Here is a 23,421-nt window from a genome sequence, read left to right as displayed (position 1 = left end):
GTCTGGCGTGGAATTAGACACACGACGGTCTTCCGAGGCTTTTCACGGCCCGCGGGGCTCCCTCTTTATTTTTTTTTTTATTTTATTGGGCACACGGGCTTCGTTGCTCCGTGGCATGCGGGATCTTCCTGGAGCAGGGATCGAACCCGTGACCTCTGCATGGGCAGGCGGATTCTCAACCACTGCGCCACCTGGGAAGCCCCAGGGGCTCCCTCTTTAAACCCTCCAGCTAGCTTGCCTCCCCACGACCCTGCAGGCTCCTCCCGTTTCTCCTACCCATTATTAAACGGCAGGATACGTTTCTAGAATGACCTCCGTGAAAGACCTAAGAATACCATTAGAATTTTTCACTTACACACTTTATGTAGACATTCTAGTGATGTGTTAATTTTAGTAATGCACTTCAACGTTAGCCCTTAAAGTTTTAATAAGTGAATAATGAAAAAACAGTCATTACCCTTAACGTGCCGCATCACCCTCTGAAGGCTGGTTTGGGCCAAGAGTAAACAACGAGCAAGGTTACAGGGGTGCAGCGGCTACCAGCGCTCTGAGCAGCTCGGCGCGCCTGAAACACGCGGGCAGGAAGTCTGCACGGCACCCCACACCCTGACTTCATAAACACACTTCAAAGGTAAGTTCCCTATATAAATCCCAGTGACACCTTCCAGGACTCTTACTCATCATCTGTGGAAGGAATAAGGAATCACAGCATTTTAGAGCTGCAAGAACCTCAGGAGTGGCCCCGTTATCCTCCTCATTTTACGGATCGGGAAGTGGAGGCCCAGAGAGGGCTCTGTGATTTCCCTGAGGTTGCACAGCACACCGTGCTGAGGTTGGCACAAAAACACCTGACTTTTTGCTCTGGGTCTCCTTCCACGTGACTTCATGGGATGAAGCACCAGGCAGACTGTCCAGATGACAACAGTTGCCTTTTGAGCTGTTTCTACCACAGTTTGAAACATATGTGTAGAAACTCGGGTTGGAGCACATTTTAAGCTTTTGCTCTTTTCTTCCAGTCCAGAGTGTCTAAAACTGTTAAATATCATTGATGTGCTAACAACAGCCAGTTACTTCATCATATAAATTGGAATTGTCATTTTACAGCAAATTCGGGTATTCTCTTTGCTCTTGCTTAGTGAATAAAACCTCATAGCCTTATAATTGTGGCTTTTTATTATTCCATTTATATTACAGACACAAATTACATGTCAAAATGTTTCCTATATTTTTTGCAGAAAGAATAATTTCTATAGTATAAATGGAATTTGAATTATCTTATTTAAATCTATTTCTATTAGTATAAACCAGAAATCTTTTCTCCGTTCTAGAATAAAAGATTTATTTTAAAGCTAGTAGGAAATGAAGTTTCATGAATAGATGAACATTCATGGAACTAATCAGGTGATCTGAGTGAAAAAAATTGTTTTTTACATTTAGTAGCATTTAGTTTAAGAGGGAACTTAAAGCAAAGCACAAACTCTTCCACTTAAAGAAAATGTAAGGATGCAGAAACCTTACAGCAACCATTATTGTCACACCTTTGAAGATGCAGATACTAAAAAGCAAGCAGTAGAGTATAACCTAGCTACTACGATGAATTCTCCACCACTGTAAGAATGAAAATTAAGATGAAAGTCTATTGCTCTTTTATTCTTTTAAGAATTTCAGTGAAATTGCAAAAACATACTGTTTTTAGAGACACGCCTATGCTGTTTAGGGTCACATGTATTGGATTTTTTTCCCTCTGCAGTTAGTAAACATTTATCAAACGCTTATTGCGAGTGTGGGACTGTGCTACACAGGGCTGTTACCAAAAATATTTTCAGATCTGGTCCATCCCCTCAGTGTAGGGGAGAAGCAGGCTTGTAAAAAACTGGTCAAAATGTAACATGACATGTGATACAAAGTATTGGTAATGGCCCTGATTTGGGGGGGACCCTGATACAGTGGGGGGGAGGAGGTAAGGAGATGGTATATTAAGGTGGCAACTGAGTTGGGCTGAATTTCTTCACACACAGGCCCTGGGAACCATGCTTTCTGTGCAGGGTGAAATGCTTCTCAAAGACCTTCCCACTGTCTAGAATGTTCCAATAACATTTTAGTACATTACAAAAGCTATGTGTTTATTAATGTATTTATGTGCGACGCTGAGGTAAAATCCTAAAGGTACATGTATCCTATTTATTCTGTGTTAGGTGCGTGTTCACTAGTGGTAACAAGTGAGGTGAATTACGGTTTCAATTCTTTACATGTGTGAGACCGTGTGAGATGGCTGTACCTATAACTGTTTTAAAGTTTCAAATGTGTAAAAGTTATCTTAGTTATGAAAACGAACACAAAATGCAAGCAGCTTTCAAGGAAATCATGTCAAAATTCTTTTCCTTACTGGCAGGCAGTGAAGCGCTGTGACCGCCACGGCTATACGACAGCTTTAAGCCAGTTAGCATTTGCTGGTCCACGTGAACAGCATCGTCTAATTCGTTACAGTTGTAAAGCGTCTGTGAATTACTTTACACGAGAGGACACGTGCGCTGCCCTCACGAGAGGCTTATCTCAGCAAGAACCAAACTGCTGAAGCAGCGGAACCCCTGCCAGACGGATGAGCTGATGTTTACCGTGAATGCACCGACCTGCAGAAAGTACGTCCCTTTTCCTCTTTAATCTTTTAATGTCTGATCTGCAATACATTTCACAGCACACTGATGGCCTGCCGGCGAAGTGAAGCACATGCCATAAATCATCATTCTGAATTCACGTCCCAGCTCTTTGTATATAACCATGTTTAAGGGGCACTTTGGGGCGATATCTTGATAAAGCAAAACCTGGAGGACTCCCCTGGCCGCTGCAGCCCCTGTCACAAATACTCTGACCCGCGAGGTCTGCGCACGAGCCCGGATTCTGTTCCCCGCACCGGACAGCACAGCGACTGCCGCGTGGCACGGCGACGGCCCCGAGGGGCTCCGGCCGAGCGGACCAGGGCTCTCCCCCCGTCCGCCAATCCTACTCAAACACGCCGCGCGCGCACGCGGCGAGACACGCGGGCACTCGGAGCGAAAGTCTTTCTCCAAGAACCTTGAGCGTTTCATCAAGGAGCGAGCGCGCCCCGCGGGGCGCCCGGCGAGGCCGGCGGCCGCCCCGCGTCCACGGGGTCCTTCTGGGGCGGGTCCTGCCGCCGCTCGAGCCCCTCGGGGCACAGGTCCGAGGCCGCCTCCGGCCACCCGCCCAGGAAGCCACCGCTCCGCCGAGCTCTCCAGGAGCAAAGCGGGTGGCGGTGGCTCCAGAAGTTTCCAGGACGTGCCCGAGCCCCGCTGTCCGCTCCCGCTGCGCCCAAACGCCCCCCCAGCTTCCCGCGCTTACCCACCGCGCCGACCCGCTGCGCTCCTCCCGCGGGCAGGGCTCGGGCCGCTCTGCCGGACACCCCGTCCCCGTGCGCGCGGCCCGACGCCTGCGCCCCGCGCCGCCCGCGCTCCCCGCCCCGGCGCCATCCCCGCGCCCCGCGCCGCGCCCCGCGCCGGGGCCCCGCGCCACGCCCCTCGCCTCCGCCCCGTCCCGCGGCTGCCCCCCGCCCCCACCCCGCGTCCCGCCCCCCGCCCGCATCCCACATCCCACATCCCCGCCCCCACCCCACATCTCGCGCCTGAACCCCACCCCCGCATCCTGCACCTGCACCGCGCACTTTCACCCCGCACCCCTTTCCACACTCGCCCCCCGCCTCCATCCCGCATCCCACAGCCCGCATCCCACAGCCGGTTCCCCACCCGCCCGGCCCCTATTTCACGTCCTGCACCCCTTTCCGCCTTCCACACCCCCGCGTTCTACACCCCGCATCCGCCCGGCTCCGCCAGGCGCTGCACCTCCCGCACCCGCACCGGCCCCCCTGCTGGACCTCCCGCCTGCTCGCTGAGGGTGGTAGGGGAACGCGGGGCGCGGGGCCGCTGCGGCCCACGCTGTGCTGGGGGGGGTGCGCGCGGGCGGAGGGGCTGTAAGTAGCGCAGCGAGCCTGGCTCGAGTCGGACACGATTCAGCCAAGGGCAGCGAGATCCCTGCTTTTTTTAGAGCTCGAGCCCACGCGTGGGAGACCCGCGCTGCGGGGCAGGAGCGCGTCCTCAGCGCCGCCCGCAGGCCGGGGGCCGCGTCTACGCCGCCGGCGGCCTGTCCGGCTCGTCCCTCCGGCCTTGGCGTCTGTGCCCGGGTCCAGCTGGCGGCCGGGGCGCGGGTTCGCGGATGTTACGGGACTGGAGTGGGCCGGCGGCTCCGAACGCTGGGCGCGGTCTCGGAAGTCCCGAGTGAGCATTAGTGCAGGAAGGCGGCAAAGTTCCAGTCTCCGGTTGCTTTCAAAGCCCGACGGAGCCTTTTTTTAGCGCCCAGGCAGGTCTGTTTGACGAGCAACCTGCTTGCCCCGCACAGCTCAGCTGTCCCGGTGAGATCTGAACTCGAGGTTCTCTCACGGACAAAGCAAGCTAAGCTGCTAAAGGCACGTCTAAAATACCCTCATCTTGTAGAACTCCCACAATGTGTGTGTGTAGAAGGTGGTGCTTTTGTGGAGTTAAGGTTTCAGGCTTTGTTTTTCATTGGGAAATATTACTATCAGATATTTTTCTTGATTTTTAATTCTGAGAAGTGCAGGAATAGTTTTTTTTTTCTTGATCACAGAAGAACTAAAAATTCTTAATAAGTATAGTCTCTTTGCCAAACACTATTATTGGTATTCCAAGGGTAAAACGTGGAAATACAATAGTGCAGTGATTTAGAACTTTTCATTAAAAAGGCAGATTTAAAATAATATTGAGTCACTCAGATATTTGTACACCATGTTCATAGCAGCATTATTCACAATCGAAAAAGGTGGAAACAACTCTATGAATAGCTAAAAAAATGTGCTTATGTGTACAATGAAATATTATCCACCCTAAAAAAGGAAGGAAATTCTGACAAGCTGCAACACAGATGACCCTTGAGGACACCGTGTTATGTGAAGTAAACCAGTCACAAAAAGACAAACACTGTATAGTTCCACTTATATTAAGTGTCTAAGGTCGTTGGAAAGTAGGGTGGTGGGTGTGTGGGGGGGGTGATGGGGACTTGGTGTTTTTATGTTTCAGTTTGAGAAAATGAGAACGTTATGGAGGTGGCTGCAGAACGATGCTCCTGTACTGATACACAGAACTGTGCAATTAAAATAGTTAAGATGGGGGGCTTGCCTGGCGTCCAGTGGTTAGGCCTCTGCGCAGCCACTGCAGGGAGCATGTGTTGGATTCCTGGTCCGGAACTAAGGCCCCGCATACTGCATGGTGTGGCAAAAAAAGAAAAGAAAAGAAAAGAAAAGAAACAGTTAAAATGGTAAGTTTTACATTTTGTATATTTTACTACAATAAAAATTTTTAATGATATTGTGTAAAGACTAGCAAAATTAGAAAATAATGATTTCTCTATGTGTCATATTTTACATTTTCTAGGGAGACAACTGCGATGTTAATCGCATGGTTTAGTGTTTCGTTGTAAAGATTGCTTCTCACCTGGCCTCAGGAAAGATTGCGTTTAGGATAATTTCAGGCGGCGTGTGCACACACACGCTCACGCAGGCCAGACCGCGCAGGGCTGACGTCTCCGGCCGCGTCTCCACTTTCCAGCAGCATCTCCGGCCAGAGGCGCGCGGAGCCCGCAGCGCGTGGTCCCCGGGGCCCCGCCGGGATGCGCTCGCCGCGGCCGCCCCCTGCTGGTCGGGCCGGGACGCGGTACCCGCGCTGCGTGTGCAAGGCCAAGTTCAACAGATACTTGCAGAGTACAGAAGTCCTTGCTGAAGGCGGCGGCCCAGCGTACACGCAGTAATCCTGTCCTAACTGTGGCGAGCAGGCTTAATGGTGCTTTTCTTTAAGTAGCTGGGCTTAGGGTGCGTACAAAATCGTTGCTTGCTTTTTCCTTTTAGTTTAAAATGACTCGTTCATTACCTACTTATACTAATTGGCAATGCACGCATGGTATTTTAGTTACTTGTGAGGTATACTTATCTTCTATAGTACTTTCATAAATTAATTCAACTACTATTTATTTAAAATTTTTTCTATAGTTTTATATTTATTTACTGGCTGCATTGAGTCTTTGTCGCTGCACGTGGGCTTTCTCTAGTTGCGGTGAGCAGGGGCTACTTTTCTATGGTGCACAGGCTTCTATTGCAGTGGCTTCTCTTGCTGCAGAGCACGGGGCTCTAGGCTCTAGGGCTTCAGTAGTTGTGGCACGTTGCCTCAATAGTTATGGCTCACAGGCTCTAGAGCACAGGCTCAGTAGTTACAGTGCATGGGCTTAGTTGCTCTGCAGGATGTGGGATCTTCCCGGACCAGGGATCAAACCCGTGTCCCCTGAATTGGCAGGCGGATTCTTAACCACTGCACCATCAGGGAAGCCCCTCAAGTACTACTTAGTAAACATCTGCTCATTCAAGTCTGTGGCCGGGTGCTGAGGGAGGTGAGAAGATCCCACTTCCTCCACCCAAAGAATTTCTTATGCTGAGCTCTAGGCCCAACTCTGCCCACTGGAGGAGAGTTTTTGCAGCCCATTCTGAATTACAGAGCGTTAATTCACAAATAAACACTTTGTACATGTTGCCAAGACCATTCCCTGGGGAAAGGACAGCCTTTTCAAGAAATGGTGCCAGGAAAACTAAATATCCACATGCAAAAGAGCAATGTTATATCCTTACCAAACACACAAAATTCACTCAAAGTGCATCAAAGACCTAAATGCGAGAGTTAAAACAATAACACTCTGAGAAGAAAACGTAGGGCTAAAGCTTCACACCATTGGATTTGGCAATAATTTCTTTGATATGACACCAAGGGGACAGGCACAGAAAGAAAAATACTGTACACAAATTGCACTTGATGAAAATTAAACATTTTATGCTTCAAAAGACAGTATCCAGAGAGTAAAAAGACAACCCACAGAATGGGATAAAATATTTGCAAATCATATATCTGATATGGAATTAATACCCAAAATACATAAGGAACTCCTAAAACTTGACATAAAAACAAACAAGCAACCCAATTCAACAATGGGCAAAAGACTTGAATAGACATTTCTCCAAAGATTTGCAAATGGCCAATAATCACATGAAAAGATGCTCAACATCACCAATCATTAGGGAAATGCAAATCAAAACTGTTTAATACATTCGGATACCACCTCAAATCCATTAGGATGGCTACTATCAAAAACCAAAACAGGACTTCCTAGGTGGCGCAGTGGTTAAGAATCCGCCTGCCATTGCAGGGGACATAGGTTCAATCCCTGCCCCAGGAAGATACCACATGCCACGGAGCAACTAAGCCCGTGCGCCACAACTGTTGAGCCTGTGCTCTAGAGCCCATGAGCCACAGCTATTGAGCCCATGTACTGCAACTACTGAGGCCCATGTGCCAAGAGCCCATGCTCTGCAACAAGAAAAGCCACCACAATGAGGAGCCCATGCACCACCATGAAGAGTAGCCCCCTCCCCCACTCGCTGCAGCTAGAGAAAGTCCGTGTGCAGCAACGAAGACCCAATGCAACCAATGAATAAATAAGTAAATAAATAAAATTAAAAAAAAAAAGAACCAAAACAACAAGTGCTGGTGAGGATGTGGAGAAATTGGAACCCTTGGGAAAGCAAAATGCTGCAGCCACTGTGGAAAACAGTATTGAAGATCTTAAAAAAAACATAGACTTACCATATGATCCAGCAGTCCCACTTCTGGGAATATACTCCAAATAATTGCAAGCAGGGTCTCAAAGAGATATCTGTGCGCCCGTGTTCACAGCAGCGCGAGTCTCAGGGGCTGTAACGGGGCGGCCGCCCAGGTGTCCACTGACAGGTGGAGAGATGAGCAAGATGTGGTCCGTGCACACGGTGGAGCATCATTCAGGCTCAGAAAGAGGAGATTCCGGCCCAGGCGACACCACGGGTGGACTCTGGGAACGCGACACTTTGTGAAATGAGCCAGACACAAGAAGACACACACGGTACGCGTCCACTTACAGGAGGTTCCTAGATGACTCGGGTTCATAGAGACCGAGAGCAGGACGGTGGGGGCTGGGCTGGGGAGGGAGAGCGGGGAGCTCGTGTTTCGTGGGGACAGGGCTCCAGTTTGGGAAGATGAAAGAGCTCTGGACATGGGTGCTGGTGATGGCTGCACGACACGGTGAAGGCGCTTAATGCCACAGAGCTGTGCACTTAAAAACGGTACATTTTATGTGACGTGTATTTTACCACAGTTAAGAAGAAAAGCTAATGGGACATCCCCACAGCTCCAGGAAGAGACTGCTTGGGCTGGAGTGAAGGACCTTGCTATGGAGGCAACACCAGATGGGTTTGGAAGCAGAGACAGGGACCAGATGTGAAAGGCACGCGTTGGGTGGCAAGTCCGTTTGGAAGGAATTTACCTTTCAGGCAACTGGAGATCCCGGGAGGAGTCTCCCCAGCTCCCCAGCCGTGCACACGGGCCCCAAAGTGAGGAGACAGGATGAGTTCATCTTCCCAGAAAGTGCCAGACCTGGAGACAGCGGGACAGGGCGTTCGTTCACGAGGGGGAGGCGGGGTCCAGAGCGCTGGGGAGGAGCAGGAGGGCCGCCCCCAAAACCAGGATCTGAGAGGCGGTCCCAGGGCATCTCAGCGTGACAAGCATAGTGGCGCCGAGAGAACCTCATGCCGGAGGGGATCACTCTGCCTGCGTGTCCCAGGTCAGTGGGGCCTGGGGGCCCGGGACGAGGAGGAGCTCTAGTAGGTGGCAGCAGTGCAAGCTGTGTCCCCAGAGCTCTCGGCCACTCCTGGGCACTTGCCAGGTGACGATGGACCCAGGAGGCCAGTCCCCAGCAGGGGACACTGAGTGGGTTACAGCAGACAAGGGCCGGGTGGAGCGTCCTTCAGGCTCACACGCGGAGAATCTTGGTGGGAGAGTGAAGGATGGGTGCCTCCCCGAGCCCCAGAGCTGGGAACGGCCCCTGAGGGTCAGCGGGTCACTGAGAGCCAGCCCTGCGGTGTCCAGAGCCCGTGGCCCTGAGGGTCATCCCCCCCGCCCTCCCCTGACCCCTGGCCCTGGCCCTGTTACACGTCTGTCTCCATGAATTTCACTATTCTAGGTTGTCATGGGAGTGTTTCTTTCCTTTTTTTTCTTTCTTTTTTTCAAATAGACTTTTTTTTTTTTTAAGCAGCTTTCGGTTCACAATAAAACTGAGCAGAAAGCACAGAGGGTTCCCGTACACTCCCGGCCCAGCACGCCCACAGCTTCCCCCACTGTCCACACCCTGCGCCAGGACGCTGTGTCTCTTACAGCTGATGAAGCTGCACTCACCCATTACGGTCACCCAAAGTCCATAGTTTGCATGAGGGTTCACTCTTTTTTTTTGCTGGAGTATAAGTGCTTTACAGTGTTGTGTTAGTTTCCTCTGTACAAAGAAGTGAATCAGCCATATGTATACATATGTCCCCTCCCTCCTGGACCTCCCTCTCCCCATCCCATCCATCTAGGTCGTCACAGAGCACTGAGCTGAAATGGTCTGAATACTCAAAAAGTTACACGGGTGCCGGTTATTGTTATAAGTTGTATAACCATGGGGGAAATCCGTTAATCTCTCTGAACTTAATTTCTGTACCTGTGAACCTGGAATAATACAACCACACTCAAAGGGTTGTGTATAGGACTTAAGTGAACCCATCGATGTGACGGTACCAGAAAAAGCTACAGAGCAGCTTACATACATTGGGTATTGTTCTTGATGTCGACAATAAACGTTTACAGCCTCCACCGTCTTCCTAGAGGGACGTGTCTTCCCATCCGGGAGACAGCGCAGCTGAGGGCGGCGCGCAGAATATCTGCTGTCCTGTAACCAATCGACCTCACACGCCCTCCGCGTAGATCCCATGATCCGTTTTACGAGGGCTCAGGCCAAACTCAGCCCTTGATGAGCCCACATTTCTGGAGCTGCAGCGTTCCATCTGGGAAAACAGGCACCAGCGTTTCCATGGCTTTTGTTCTTCAGACAAAACGTGCTCTGGGATCTTTTGTCTGAAGAATCCTAATGGTCGTGGAAGAGCTCAGGTAGCCGCGGCCCTACCGTTCGAACCCCAGGGGGCACGTGGCTCAGGCGGCAGCAGGGGTTGGGGTCTCAGCCCACGGAGAGCACGCGTCCTTCTCTCCGTCCCTCTTTCTCGGTGAGAACATCTGTCGTGAGATCCACCGTCTTCCCGCGCCGTGAGCTGCAGGACCCCTTGGGCTGACGTGGGCCTGGCCCGTGTCTCAGCCCGCCCGTCCTGCAGCCTCCCCTCTGCGGCGCCCGAGGCGCGGGGCTGTCTCTCTGGACACAGCCGGGCCAGCCCGCCCTCCGCCTCCTGTCCCCTCGGCACCGCTCGCCTCGCGTGTCCCCGTGCTGCTCCCCCCTGTCGCCAGGTGCGCGGTCCCCTCTCCACCTGCGAGGGCCCCGTGACGCCTCGGGGCGGGGCGGGACCGCGCAGGTGAGCCTGGAATGACTCCGGGTGCGCCCCTGCGGTCGGCTGCCTTTCTGCACCAGCCTCCGCTGAGGGTCTGCCCGTTTCCAGCTGTTCCGCTCCTTTCCAGTGGGGGCAACTCTCTCTGCTCCGGCTCTGGCCCTGAACCCGGTCGAGTGGCACACCCGACTGGACGGTGACCGGGGAGTTGAGACAGACGTTTAGGACTCACGGGTCCTGGAGGACGGACCCAGGCCACCGGGGAGGGCGAGGCAGGTGCAGACAGGGGGCCGGGGGTGAGGGGGAGGCAGGACCTGGGCACGTCCTTTATCAGTGTCCAGGGTGCACCACGCTGGGGTCCTGGGCTAAGGTGGGATTGGTCAGTTTAAACGGCAGACTGGGGTTTCGTTCAGCGCCTTGGGGTCTCATCTCAGGACACACGGGGGAGGCACAGGATGTGGGGGAGGTAGGGGGTCCGGGCAGGGGCTCTGTCCCTGTGGCCGGTGGCCGGGGCCTGTGTGCACAGAGGGGCTGGTGTCCCCTGCGGCCCGAGGCCGCCTGGCTGCACAGGACGGCACCGAGGCCACGCCACACACAGCTGCTCGCTCAGCGCTCCACCATCTCCCAGGCGGTAAAGGAAAGCACTTTCCTGTTCCTGACAAAGCAGAACTAGCCCAAAATAAATCTTTTTTTTTTTCTCTTTTGCTTCTTCTTATCTTTATCCACAGATTTCTTTCTCCTTACAACGCTCTTTTCCCAATCTTGTGAACACCTATCAAGTGTTCAGAACTTGATTCAAGCATCACCTCTATTTTTAAGATGACCATTCACTCTTTTCTTTGTATCCCCACTAAAATATATGCCTATTTCCATCACAGCAAATGGTATTTTGGGGGGTTTTCTCTCCCATTAGGCCATCAATTCCTTAAAAGGTAAGTTTCCATTATATTTTTATTCTCACTTTTTAGGATAGTGTCTGACACATAGTACTCAATTAAAATTCATTAAACTCGTTTCTTAAGCCTACCAAAAAGCTATTTTGCTGTTATTACTATTATTTTTTGTGCTTAGCTTATTCTTAAAAGCACTTAATTATTGCAATAACGTGTAACATCCATTGAGAACTATTGTTTCAAGCATCTAGGGGCAGGCAGCCTTCTAACATGGCTTTTTCTCCCCCAAGCTCTTCATCGGAATATAATTGCTTTGCACTCTTGTACCAGCTTATGAGGAACACCAAAGTGCACCTCATAAATCGTTTTTTAAAAAAGGACCACAATCAAGGAAATGCCCGTTTCCTGTTTCTTGTAAGGACGGGGACTCTGTTTGCTGCTCCTGGAACTTTGTTTGTTTTCAGAAACAGAGTTAGTCACGATTCTTGAGAATGAAAAGCCCATAAAAATTCTTTTTGTGACTTAAAATGTGCTGGCTGTTGGGAGCAAATTCTTCCCCATTGCTTCTGGATTTAGGGGATGTTATGGCAGCTTCTGCCTCTGGGGTGGAAGTGAAACCAGAGCAGTTATGCAGTGGACGCGAATTCACACCAGCTTCGGGAGATGAGCTGAAGGGGACTCAGAGGGATGTGAGCTCTTTACCGTCTGGCCGCGGGAATTTCCTCTGTTCGCATCACCATTCCTGAGAATCGTTTCTATTTGTAACATCCTCCCTGGCAACAGAGAGCACGGCGAGGTGAGGAGAGGTCACTCCTGCCTCTGAACGTGGGGCTGCTTCCCTGGACGACTCGAGCGGACTGGAGCAGGCGTGTTCTCCACGGGGCAGGAAGGACTGGGCTCCGTGCGCAGACTTGTCTTGTCTGCATCGTGTCTGTGGCTCATCTACGGGTTTAGGAAGTCACGTAGGGTGTCACAAGGCCAGCAAACTAGGCGGGAGACGTTCGCAGGGCTGGGCGCGTGTCTGAGCTCAGAACACTTCTTCGTGCTTACGGGCACCCCCAGAGCCCTGCACGGACCCCATCCGTTGTCTCTTGTGTTGAGAAAAGACAGCTTCAGAAATTACGGTAGGATACACGTAACATGAAATTTACCGCATTAACCACGTTTGCGCATACACTTTAGAGTACGTTTGCATTACTGTGCAGCCGTCACCACCATCAGCTCCAGAGCTTTTCATCGTCCCAGACGGAAACTCTGTCCCCATTAAACACTTACCCCCACCCCCTGGCAGCCGCCCTCCTACTTCTGTCTCTGTGAGCGTGACTGCTCTGGGGACCTCATCCAGGTGCAATCATGCAGCATCTGTCCTTTTGTGATTGGCTTATTTCACGCAGCATAATGTCCTCAAGTTTATCCATGTTGTAGTCTGTGTCAGAATTTCCTTTTTTTTTTTTTTAAGGCGGAATAATATTTCATTGTATATATGAAGCACATCTTATTATCTGCTCATCTGTCGATGAAACTGTAGTGCGTAGAGCTTTTGGTAAATGTGAGTGACGCTGCTGTGAACACAGGCAGACACGTCTGTTTACATTAGATCTGTTTCTTTGGGAAAAGTCAAAGCAAATGGGAAAAATTCATGCTTTCTTGAGTTCTCATGACGCACAATTCCCTAAACCCATTCTTCATGTTTTGTAAAGTAGGTACCGCAATTTATAGAGAGCCTGAAAATTTTGAGTGGAATATATTAGGTGATTGCCCCCCAGGTAATGTAAGGGAATTAGGACTAAATAACACTGAGTATTTAAAGAGTTGCTGCGTTAATGTTAGAAGACGGTTTAAAAAATATTTTAAATATGAGACTTCCCTGCCCCATAGATGAGAGTTGAATAAGAAATAATCTCACCGTGGCATTTATGGCCCTGGATGGTAAGATTTCAAAATACAAATGACAGGATAGTTAGAGAAACCTGAGGAAAACCTAAACTAGAACCTTGTAAACATAACCATGAGATCACAGAAGTCTGCTAATATTGCTCATATACTGTTTACGAGAGGAAATAGTGTATGCTTATGTGTGAATTTTTGTTTTTCATTTTTTGTGACACCCTAAAAAAGCAATGGCTATACACCTACAAACTGGAAACACAGACGCCAGTGGAAGCAGTGAGGTTTCTAGGAGGGCAGATGCGGCAGGCTCTTAAGAAAGCCGCCGCCACCTGCGGCCGTGAGGGAAGCGGGGGTGGGGGGGTGGCGCCCGCGGTTTCCCTGACCGAGCGGAAGCATCGCTCGGGGGCCCGTCCCCACGGGGCTCCCCAGAAGCCCGCCGGCCAGTGGCAACGGCGTCTCAAAGAGACGGGAGAAGGCCAGGCTGGACACGGGCCGCCCCTCCTGGCAAGGGCCCGCCCGCTTTCATGACTTACTTTTACCCAGCAAAGCGACGTGCCGCCCTGACCTCTTCCTGGGGTGCTTGGTGTGCCCGTCGCTCCCAGCCGGTCGCTGTTCTGTTTTGTGATGTGAAAGCCTTGGACACGTCTGCCCTGCACACCATGACCTCTTCTGGAATCATCTCTGCATTTGCCCGGGGCCCCCTGGCGCTCTGCACACGAGGACCTCAGCCAGCGTGTCTAGAGTGGATAACAGTGCGGTAAACACACCCAGATGTTTGTGGAAGACCCTTCACCCAGCTGTCTTATCCTCACTATTATGGAGAAAACGTGAGAACCAGGCGCAGCCAAGTACACTTATCCTGAAAACCCCAAACTCAAATCCTGCTGGTAAATGAACTGCGGCGAAGCTCAGAGGAAGGTCTGGAGGTGTTCCACAGTCAACGTTATCACTGGCTGAAGAGACTGGAGGCTCATTAAACTGACAAGTGACATACGGTTGGAAGGAATTACTGATAAACTGAATACAGGGCCCAGGAAGGTCTAGGGGACCCAAGGGATACACCAAGGCCGGCAGGATGAAATCCCTTCCGGGGGAAGAGGCAAAGCCCTGAATTTAGGCCTGAAAATCAGGGTGACACATGCTGCAAAGGAAAGCCTAGTTTTTAAAGGAGGTGGGGGATGGGGAGCGGGGAGGAAAGAGGGTTACTCTTTGTGAAAAACTGGAAACAACGCAACGGCTCACTACCAGGGCCCGGTTACACACTTTGGCTCAGGCATTCTGGGGAACGTTGCACATCTGCTAAAAAGAACAAGTTAGAGCTGTACACACAGGCCTGGAGAGCGTTCTGAGGCGTCTTAGTAAATGAGATGCTGTCGCAAAAGAATGATGTAGGAAAAGCAAACCCACCAACAGTGTGGTTGTGTGTGCGTGTGCGTGTGTGTGCGTGTTTGCATGTAAGCAGCTGCAACGCGGGACGTCTGCGTGGCTTTGCGTCGGAACGGTGACACCGACACTCTGAGCAGGGCCGGAAAAGAGACTTTCACTTTGACTTTATTTCTGTATTTAATCCGAAAGCAAATGTATTTATGTATTAATTCTACAGTTACGCACACCACATCAGTGGCCTTTTTGATTGAAAATGAGGAACGGTGATGAGGCTGTTGAAAAGCTAGCTGGAGAGCAGACCTCTTCAGCGACGAGGCCGGGTCCTGGGCGGGCAGTGGCTGGATCCGTCTCCCTGCAGGGGGTGGGGGTGGTGGCAGGGGTGGAGGTGCCCCTCCTGCTGGACACCGGCCGGTCCCGGCTCCACAGGGGAGGCGAGGGGGCGTCTTGTCCTGTTTCTTCTCTGCCTGGACCTACTGGGTCCGGGCACGGGGGGTGGGGAGCTGCTTCAGAGTGAATGAACGGAGGAATCAGTGAATGAGAGGCTAACGTGGACCCGTGTCCCTGGAAAATGAAGTCAGGGTTGAACTTGGACGTGTGCTCAGCTATCGAAGATTCCTGAGTGGCAGACGGACTCCTCTGGGCCCAGCAGAGGGCAGAGCAGGCGTGGAGGCAGGTGCCCCGGAGGCAGGTGTCCACCCGGCCCAGGGCCCGCTCCGCGGGCTGCCTCCCTCCCTCCATCACCCGAGCTCTCCCCACACACGACCCCCGGGCGGCTGCGCGCCCTGCCTGGGCCCCGGCACCTCCTACTCCCCGTGCGACTGTCTGCGCTTGTCTGCTGGGACGGGCTTGTATTTTGTTTGTTCGCATCCCAGCTGCCCAAGGGCTCCTGGTGCTCCGCTGGCGCTCGGTGACATTGGCCGAGTAAACAACCAGCAGGGGCAGGCTCGCCGCGCCGTCTCGGAGGCGGAGCCCTCAGCCCTGCCAGCGCCGGGAGGGGCACTGCCAGGTTCAGGAATCCCCCCACCCCCCACACCCGGGGGCTACGCAGTCCCCCCACGTGCCCTGTGCTCCCGCCCGGGGGCTGTGCCGGCTTTCTGAGCTGCCCCCACCGTCTGGAGGCCGAGGGCAGCGCTCTGGCGGCGTCAGGGACGTCGTGTGCGTGAAGCACTTGGTAAGCTGTGCGCGAGGTGCGCAGCGCCCCAGCAAGGTGGATCAAACCTCTCTCTCTTACACGCGACCCTTCTCCAGGTGCAGAGTGACAGAGCCGCCCTGTTGTCCCATCCGCCCTCAGCCTCTCCTCCGCTGTCTCAGTGGTGTCTCTTCCCCCCCCCCCCGAACTGTACTTATTTCAGGCTCTGAGGACGCGGGCATTTTCCCCAAGCCTCCCCGCTATGGAGGTGTGCGAGGCTCATTCCTGTCTAAAAGCCCCTCCGTCCACTCTGCAGCCTGTGCCCGTCCAGTGGAACGAGAATGATGGCATGTCACTCAGCGCTAGACCGTGCGGCGAGGTTTACACGAATCACCTGTTGGAGGGCCACGAACCCCGGGGAGCACTCCGCGGGCCCCGTGAGACGAGGACGCTCGGTCTGGAGAAGCCAGTGAGCCCCGGTGGAGCCACGACGACCCCTCCGCACGCCGCCTGCTCCCCCGGCCCACCCCGACGTCAGGGGCCGCAGGAGGGGCGGCCCAGCCCCCCCACCCCGCCTCCGTCCTCCCGATTCCACTCGGATCCACGCACGGAGGAGCGGGGCCCAGGGCTGCCCGGCCCAGGGAGAGGCAGCCGCTGGGCTCTTCCCACTGCCTTTTAAGGCGCCGGAGGCCACGCTGCTTCCGGCCGGCGCTGACCCCGCCCCCGCCGAGGCCGGCCTGTGAGGCCCCGCGCTTGGGGCGGCCAGCCTGGCAGAGAACGTGGGTGGAATCGTTAGACATAAGACAGGGAATTCCCTGGTGGTCCAGTGGCTAGGACGTGGCGCTTCCACTGCAGGGGCTCGGGTTAGATGCCTGGTCAGATCCCACAAGCCACATGGCACGGGAAACAAAACAAAACAAAACAGAGCTTTTTCTTACCTCCTGCACATGATCGGTGGATGCTTTGAGATACAGACGCAGCACGATCATTCCCAGAGGTCAGGCTCTAATTTTCAGGCATGTGGCCAAACCTGTCTGTAAGTGCTTAAAAGTGGCCAGTAGTTGTCTGTAATTATTTCAACCCCGTCTTTTAATACCCGAGACTAATAATCGTCACAGGTTGTACGTGAGCACCTCTATTTAAAAAGTCACACGCTCCTCTAACAGGCTGTATGCAGGGCACCCTGGAAGGTGGTTGGGGACCGCTTCTTATCCCTTCTCTATCACTTGGAGGAAAGTTGACTGCTTTTTGTCATTTTAAGTTGATCTAAGGCGTTCCCTGGCGGTCCAGTGGTTAGGACTCTTGCGCTCTCATTGCCGAGGGCCCGGGTTTGATCCCTGGCTGGAGAACTAAGATCCCAAAAGCTGTGCGGCACAGCCAGAAAAAAAGAAAAAAATCCATCTAAAAAGTGTATGGTTCCCTATAGAAACACTCGTAATTACTGATGTGTAAAATGCTTTCAGGTCCCTGGATGAAGGCTCCGACCAGGGGCCGCTGCTGGCTGTCCTAGGAGGGACACAGCCGCTGCCGGAGCTGTCAGGCCCCACACACGGATGGGAAGGGGCCCTGGGCACAGAAAGCACTTTATGAGACAAGTTGTGGTTCCTCACAAGTGTGCATTTGTCTGAAGTCCTGTGGAAAACCCCACAGAAAAGACACCCGACAGAATTCTTCTCCTGCCTCAGCCAACCTTGACCGGGAATAACATTTTATAGTGTTTCAATGATTCGTCTAGGCGCCACCCTGGTCACGTGACCCCAACTCCGCATCCTCCAAGCAGCAAAACCAATTCACACCCCACACGGTGCCTGTTCCTCAGGAACCTGTCTGCAGTGAGTGGGGGCAGGGCAGGAGTCATCCTTCTTCCTCCCTCCCTGTCAGTCTTTCTGGTGACGGAGGCTTTTCTGTAAATGGGGCAGAAGGATCCCAGAATCGTGGACAGACACCGTGGTAACTTACCCGTTTAGTGTTGCGAAATATAAAATATGAACATATTTTTAAAAAACTGGCTAGAGATGAAATTAAAAGCTGCTAGTCTATTAAAAACTGTAATAGATTTTAAATAACTATCATGTAAATTAATTCTATTTTAATATTTAAGTAACTTTTGATATTACAAAATTATTTTAGTTACAAGTATGTAACTAAAGCTATTATTTATTATTACAAAATGTTTTTATAATGCTGTTCTTGGCAACGAGAAAATCTTTACTCTCATTGACGCATGCTGGGTACCAATTTTTGGAAACCGTGTCAAGCATCATGTTAATTTAGGATTCGTTTTGTCTTACAGAACTGCTAAAAGTCATCTAAACCCTAGCTTCTATTTTTAAAAATTAGTTAATTAGTTTATTTATTGGCTGTGTTGGGTCTTCATTGCTGCGAGTGGGCTTTCTCTAGCTGTGGCGCGTGGGGGCTACACTTCCTTGCAGAGCGAGGGCTTCTCATTGTGCTGGCTTCTCTCGTGGCGGAGCTTGGTCTCTAGGCTCATGGGCTTCAGTAGTTGTGGCTCGCGGGCTCTAGAGCACAGGCTCAGTGGTTGTGGCACACAGGCTTAGTTGCTCCACGGCATGTGGGATCTTCCCCAACCAGGGCTCAGACCCGTGTTCCCTGCATTGGCAGACGGATACTTAACCTCTGTGCCACCAGGGAAGCCCCTCTAGTTTCTATTTTTAAAAAGTGTCTATTAATTCTATTTTCACTTAAAAAACCTGGATGCTGAAAAGGGAAGCAAACAAACCTTTGAAGTAGATGAAACATTTTTAATTGTCAGAATTTAGTCTTTCCATCTGTTCTTTAGAAACAGTAACTACCCTCACCCCCCAATGTTGCCATTTTGTTCTGCAGCATTAAATCGTACTGTGGCAATAAAATACTCACAAGCCACCTCTTTAAGTCAGCGTTCTCCCCACCCACTGTTGGTAGTAGCTGGTGTTACATCCAGTCTGTATCTCTCATGCAAAATCACATCTAAACTTTTGAAATGAGGCCGTTCGCTATTGAAAGCCATCACTAAGGACTTCTAGTTTGCAGTGCTCGAGAGAAGCTGAAATGCAGCACACACCACGCTTCACATGATAGCCTCTTGGGGGCACTGCAAACCCTTCCTACCTGAAAGGCCATATGTAAATTCAATGGGAGCATCTAATTATATGCTGTTTACATATCATAATCTGAGCCTTTGAAATTAGAGGAACATATAATGAGTGGTTCTTTGTAGATCAAAAGAGCATATCTTATTTTAAATTTTCACTTAAAAAAGTATAACAGAGTTTGAAGCACTAGGTAACCTCGTCCATTGTTAAAGACTAAAACGTCAAAGGAAATAAAAGAACCAAGATTCTCTACGTTATGTTCACCTTTAATTCAGGGGAAATGGCAAAGGGAGCCCTCACTGGATTGACCAGAGCTTCTCAGCGCCGGCTTCAGGCCCTGGCGTTTCTCTCCTTTCCTCAAAGAAAGAGAAACAAACGCCACGTTCTTTGTCTGAAATAGGGAAGTACTGTCGGCACCGCCCCCCCGCCAGCTTTTTCAGAGAAAAGTGGCAGAGGCTTGGAGCTCTGCCCTCCAGGGGCTGCAGCCCCTGGAGGCACCTGGGGTCCCACGTGAGATCCACAGGGGGTCAAAGGTGGCCTTGAAGACGGGACGCTGGACCTGGGAGGCTCGGGGGCCCGTGCCCACCGCCGGGCACACGGCTCCATCCTGATGCTATCTTTTATCTGAAGCTGGCTACTGTGTTACACTGGTCTTTTGGACTTTCCGGAACAAACTCTAATCAGCAGGTAACACAATTCCGTGACATTGAGTAGGATGCAAATTCCAGACACGGCGACCATGAAAACCGTGAACACGGTCTTCTCCGTGGGCCTGGACACGAAGCAGTCCACCGTGTTGGGGCAGGGCCACGCGTTGCACTTCACCAGGCGCTGCATCGCGAAGCCGTCGTACATGACGTAGAACACGTACATGAAGGCGGCCTCGAAGATGACCCGGAAGAAGATGCTGCCGGTGTAGGTCCACCACAGCGAGCCCTCGATGCGGACCTTCTGGCTTTTGATCTCTTCGATGTCCTTAAATTCGCTCTTCATCTCTCCCTTGATGAACTTCCTTTTCTTCTCGTGTCTGTAGTAGGCCACGTGCATGGCCACCAGCAGGGCGGGCGTGGACACGAAGATGAGCTGCAGCGCCCAGAGCCGGATGTGGGACACGGGGAAGTAGTGGTCGTAGCACACGTTCTTGCACCCGGGCTGCAGCGTGTTGCACACGAAGTCAGCCTGCTCGTCCCCCCACACCTCCTTCGCGGCCACCACGAGGATCATGACGCGGAAGATGAAGATGACCGTCAGCCACACCTTCCCGATGCTGGTGGAGTACTTGTTCACGCCCCCCAGGAGCGACTGCAGCCCGCCCCAGTCCATCTTCTCGGCCGGGCAGCTTGCTCTGGAAAAGAACGTGACACAACACGGGGGTGACGGGCGGGGCCGCCCCGAGAGGCGCTGTGTGTCCAGGCGAGTCAGCACCAGGGCCCCTCCCCAGCCAGTGCCGGCTCTCACACAACCTCACACAACAAGGGGAGAACAGAAGCCACTTCGTCTGCCGCGTGCAGACCACCTCGAACACGACCTCCAGCGAAGAGGGGGGGCACGTTCACCCCAGAGACGCACCTGACCTGCAGCACGCGGTCAGCCTGTGGGCGGGGCGCCCCAGCAAAGCTGCCCGGCGCCCTGGACACGCTGCCTGCACCCCCAACCCTCCGACGGCACCCCGTGCTCCCAAGTGCTCGTTGACCTCCGGTTCTGGACGGTACCCGTGACTCACGCCAGCCGGACCGACCTCGCCTTGGAGGCCAAGCCGCCAAGTCTCCCGGCAGCACCACTTTCCTTAACTATTTCAATTAAGCTTCCGGCCGCGGGACACAGCAGTGAAACCACTGTCCCCAGTGGCAAAATCCACGTTCAATGCTGCCCAAAGGGCTTCAGGTTCTTCTTCTATATGAAAAGGAACAGATCAGAAATGGTCCTCCCGGGACTTCCCTGGAGGTCCAGTGGCTAAGACCCCGCTCTCCCAGTGCGTCTATCCCTAGTCAGGAACTAGATCCTGCACGCCACAACTAAAGATCCTGAGTGCCGCAACTAAGACCCGATGCAGCTAAATAAGTAAATAAATATTAAAAAAAAGAGAAAGAAATGGTCTTTCTGTGGAGAAAAGCATGGGTTTTTGTGACCATTCTATGTATGGACTGGGGTCCTTGCCGTCCTGATGGGTCTGACAGGTCGGTTAGTACTCAGGTTTGAAAAGTGTTGTGGCTGCATTTTTTATCTTGGGCTCTGGTTTTAATTTAGAAGGGTGTCTCAAGAGGTGCACTGTAAAAAAAAGAAACGACAGAAAGTTTAACTCAGTGATTCCCCAGGGACTGGCCCTGTCAGGCGCCCTTACGCTGTGGAAGGTCAGTCGGATGCTGCTGGGTGACATGCTGCCTGTTGAAAAGGGACCTGGAAGCCTGTGCAGTCACCTTCCACGAGCCGGTGGCCTCTTCATCCCAGGGTATGAACTGTCTTCAGGTAAGCACAGTCAACCCATCTGTGTCAATCAAGCCTCTTTTAAGCAAGACTCCACCCTCTGCAGCCTGATGAGTAATCTGTGTCCACCCCTTCCAAACTGGTTCTCAGTCCTCCTCCTTCTCTTACTTAAAAGCTCAGTGCTCTTTACTCTGAGCAAGTCGGGTCCTGTTTCCCGATGGGCTTCCTGCGCAGGCTGGGGAAAGTCTGGTCTCCCCGCCGCCTCGGGGGCACTGCTGGGGGCACCCAGGCCTGGCTGAACTTATCCGGGGCCACCTCGTTCACAGGACACAGCGGAGACGAGAGGAGGGTCAGGACAGGAGAGCTACGAGCACTGAGACGTCATTGGGGAAGGTCTGCTCTGGGCTCAGCCCTGACCCTACCATACAGCTGGCCCAGGAGGCCTCAGCTTCTGCACCTGGTCCGTCCTGCCCCGGCCACGTACCCAAAGCTCCTGTGAAATCAGACCCTCCAGTTCTTCGCTGGCACTTAGTGGAAACAGGACACTCACAGAAACAGTCCAGCCGACCTGTATCAGCACAGCCGGCTAAAAACCCAGGGTGGGGCCAGTGCCGCCCCACCACCCACACTGCTCAAACCCGCGCCATCCGCAGCGGCTGAGAAGAGCAGCACTGGCAGTAAACCCGGCATCCTGGTTGTTTTTGAAAGCTCTTGGGTGGGCCGCAGCCACCTGCTCTAAAGATCCTTCAGGAAGAGGAGCAAATTAAAGCTAGATCCCGATGGGACCGGGTAACGGGGGGAGGCGGACCCACCGGCAGGATGAAACTGTTCCCAGGCCCGCGCTGACCCCTGCCCTTCCTGGCCTGCCCGCCCCTGCCGGGCCGGGTGGAGGAGCTGGCTGTGTCCTTTAGGGAGGCTGCTGGGTGACCACCAGGTTCCAGAAGAGGCAAGAGGAATCTTTACCCCGTAACTTTCCAACCCTTACTCTTCTCGATGGTGGCGCTGGACCAGCCGTCTCCGCAGACCCCCGCCCCCCAGGTGCGCCGCACCTCCGACCCGACCCAGAGGGCAAGCGGGACGCGGCTGTGGGCACCCATCTCGAGCGGGCCCCGGGGCGGCCGCGGGGTCGGCTCTCCGGAGGCTGGAGGACGGGCGCGGCCTCCTCGCGGTCCAGCAGGGGAGGTCCAGGGCCCACGGCCCCCCAGGCAGGGCTCCGGGCTCACCCCCTGCGCCCCGACAGCCGCCCCCCCGGCCGCGCGGCTCCGGAGCGGCCGGGGGGGAACAGGCCCCCGCGGGGACAGCGCAGTGTCCCGCAGGGGCAGCTTCCGCCCGCCCCGCGACACCGAGCAGAGGCTCCCGGCGGCGGCGGGCGCGGCGGCAGGTGAGGCTCTCGCGGAGGAACCTGCCGACCCGGGCACCGGCCCGGCCCTCCTTCCCGGCGCGGCCCGGCTCCGGGGCGGCCGGTGCCAGCTCCAGGCTCTGCCCGGGAAGCTCCCGGCCAGGGGCCCGCGACCGCCGCCCGCCCTGTGCCCGGGACCCGGCGGCGGGGCCCCGGTGGCGCCGCGTGCAGGCTGGGGGGCCCGGGTCCCCCCCGCGGGTCCCGCAGCCCGAGGCCTCCCGGGGGTCCCCCCTCGCGGGTCCCGCAGCTCGCGGCCTCCCGGGGGCTCTCTCCGCCGGGTCCGCAGCCCCACCGTCCCGAGGAGCCGCGAGTGGCGCCGGCCTTACCGCTGGCAGCGGGGCGCACGGGCTGAGCGCGCGGCGGGGCCGGGGGTCGGCGGGGGCGCCGCGGCGGCTGGGAGTCGGGAGAGCGCGGCGCGCCGGGCGCTCGGCCTTGGACACCTGTCGGCGCGGCGGCGCCTTTTTAACCGCGCCCCGCGCCCCGCCCCCCGCCGCCTCCCCCGCGCTGTTGAGAAAGTCCGGGACCGGGCGGCTCCTCGGCGTCCGGCCGCCCCCAGCGCCGCGGGCGGGGCGCGCCAGCCCCGGGTCCCCGCGCCCCCAGCTCCCGGCCCGCGTGCGAGCCCCGGCTCCCTGCGTTTTGGGGAGAGGAGGAGGTTAAAGGTTCGGTGTCGTTGCTTTATTGTTATTTCTGCTGGGACCGGTTCAAGAGTACTGTCGCAGTCAGAGCTCTGAGTTAATTGTTTTTTT

The 23,421-nt window shown here is 53.8% G+C and overlaps 1 protein-coding gene and 1 long non-coding RNA gene across 2 annotated transcripts; both read right to left on the bottom strand.

The window, feature by feature from the left end:
• Positions 1 to 9,478: 9,478 nt before the first annotated feature.
• On the bottom strand, positions 9,479 to 13,974 carry LOC130835664 (uncharacterized). The gene is made up of 3 exons (XR_009049003.1): positions 13,776 to 13,974; positions 12,055 to 12,442; positions 9,479 to 9,970 (listed from the first exon to the last, which is right to left on the bottom strand). It is a non-coding gene; the product is annotated as an uncharacterized LOC130835664 (long non-coding RNA).
• A 4,524-nt stretch (positions 13,975 to 18,498) lies between these two features.
• Positions 18,499 to 23,152, bottom strand: LOC130835663 (gap junction beta-2 protein). The gene is made up of 2 exons (XM_057707348.1): positions 23,002 to 23,152; positions 18,499 to 20,197 (listed from the first exon to the last, which is right to left on the bottom strand). Exon 2 carries the CDS (start codon positions 20,173 to 20,175, stop codon positions 19,495 to 19,497), a length of 681 nt encoding a protein of 226 aa, XP_057563331.1. The 5' UTR covers positions 20,176 to 20,197; positions 23,002 to 23,152; the 3' UTR covers positions 18,499 to 19,494.
• Positions 23,153 to 23,421: the final 269 nt, after the last annotated feature.

Source organism: Hippopotamus amphibius, chromosome 14 (assembly GCF_030028045.1).
Source record: "Hippopotamus amphibius kiboko isolate mHipAmp2 chromosome 14, mHipAmp2.hap2, whole genome shotgun sequence".
Lineage (NCBI taxonomy): Eukaryota > Metazoa > Chordata > Mammalia > Artiodactyla > Hippopotamidae > Hippopotamus > Hippopotamus amphibius.
The sequence above is the reverse complement of the archived record's forward strand: the minus strand, read 5'-3'. Positions and strand labels throughout refer to the sequence as shown.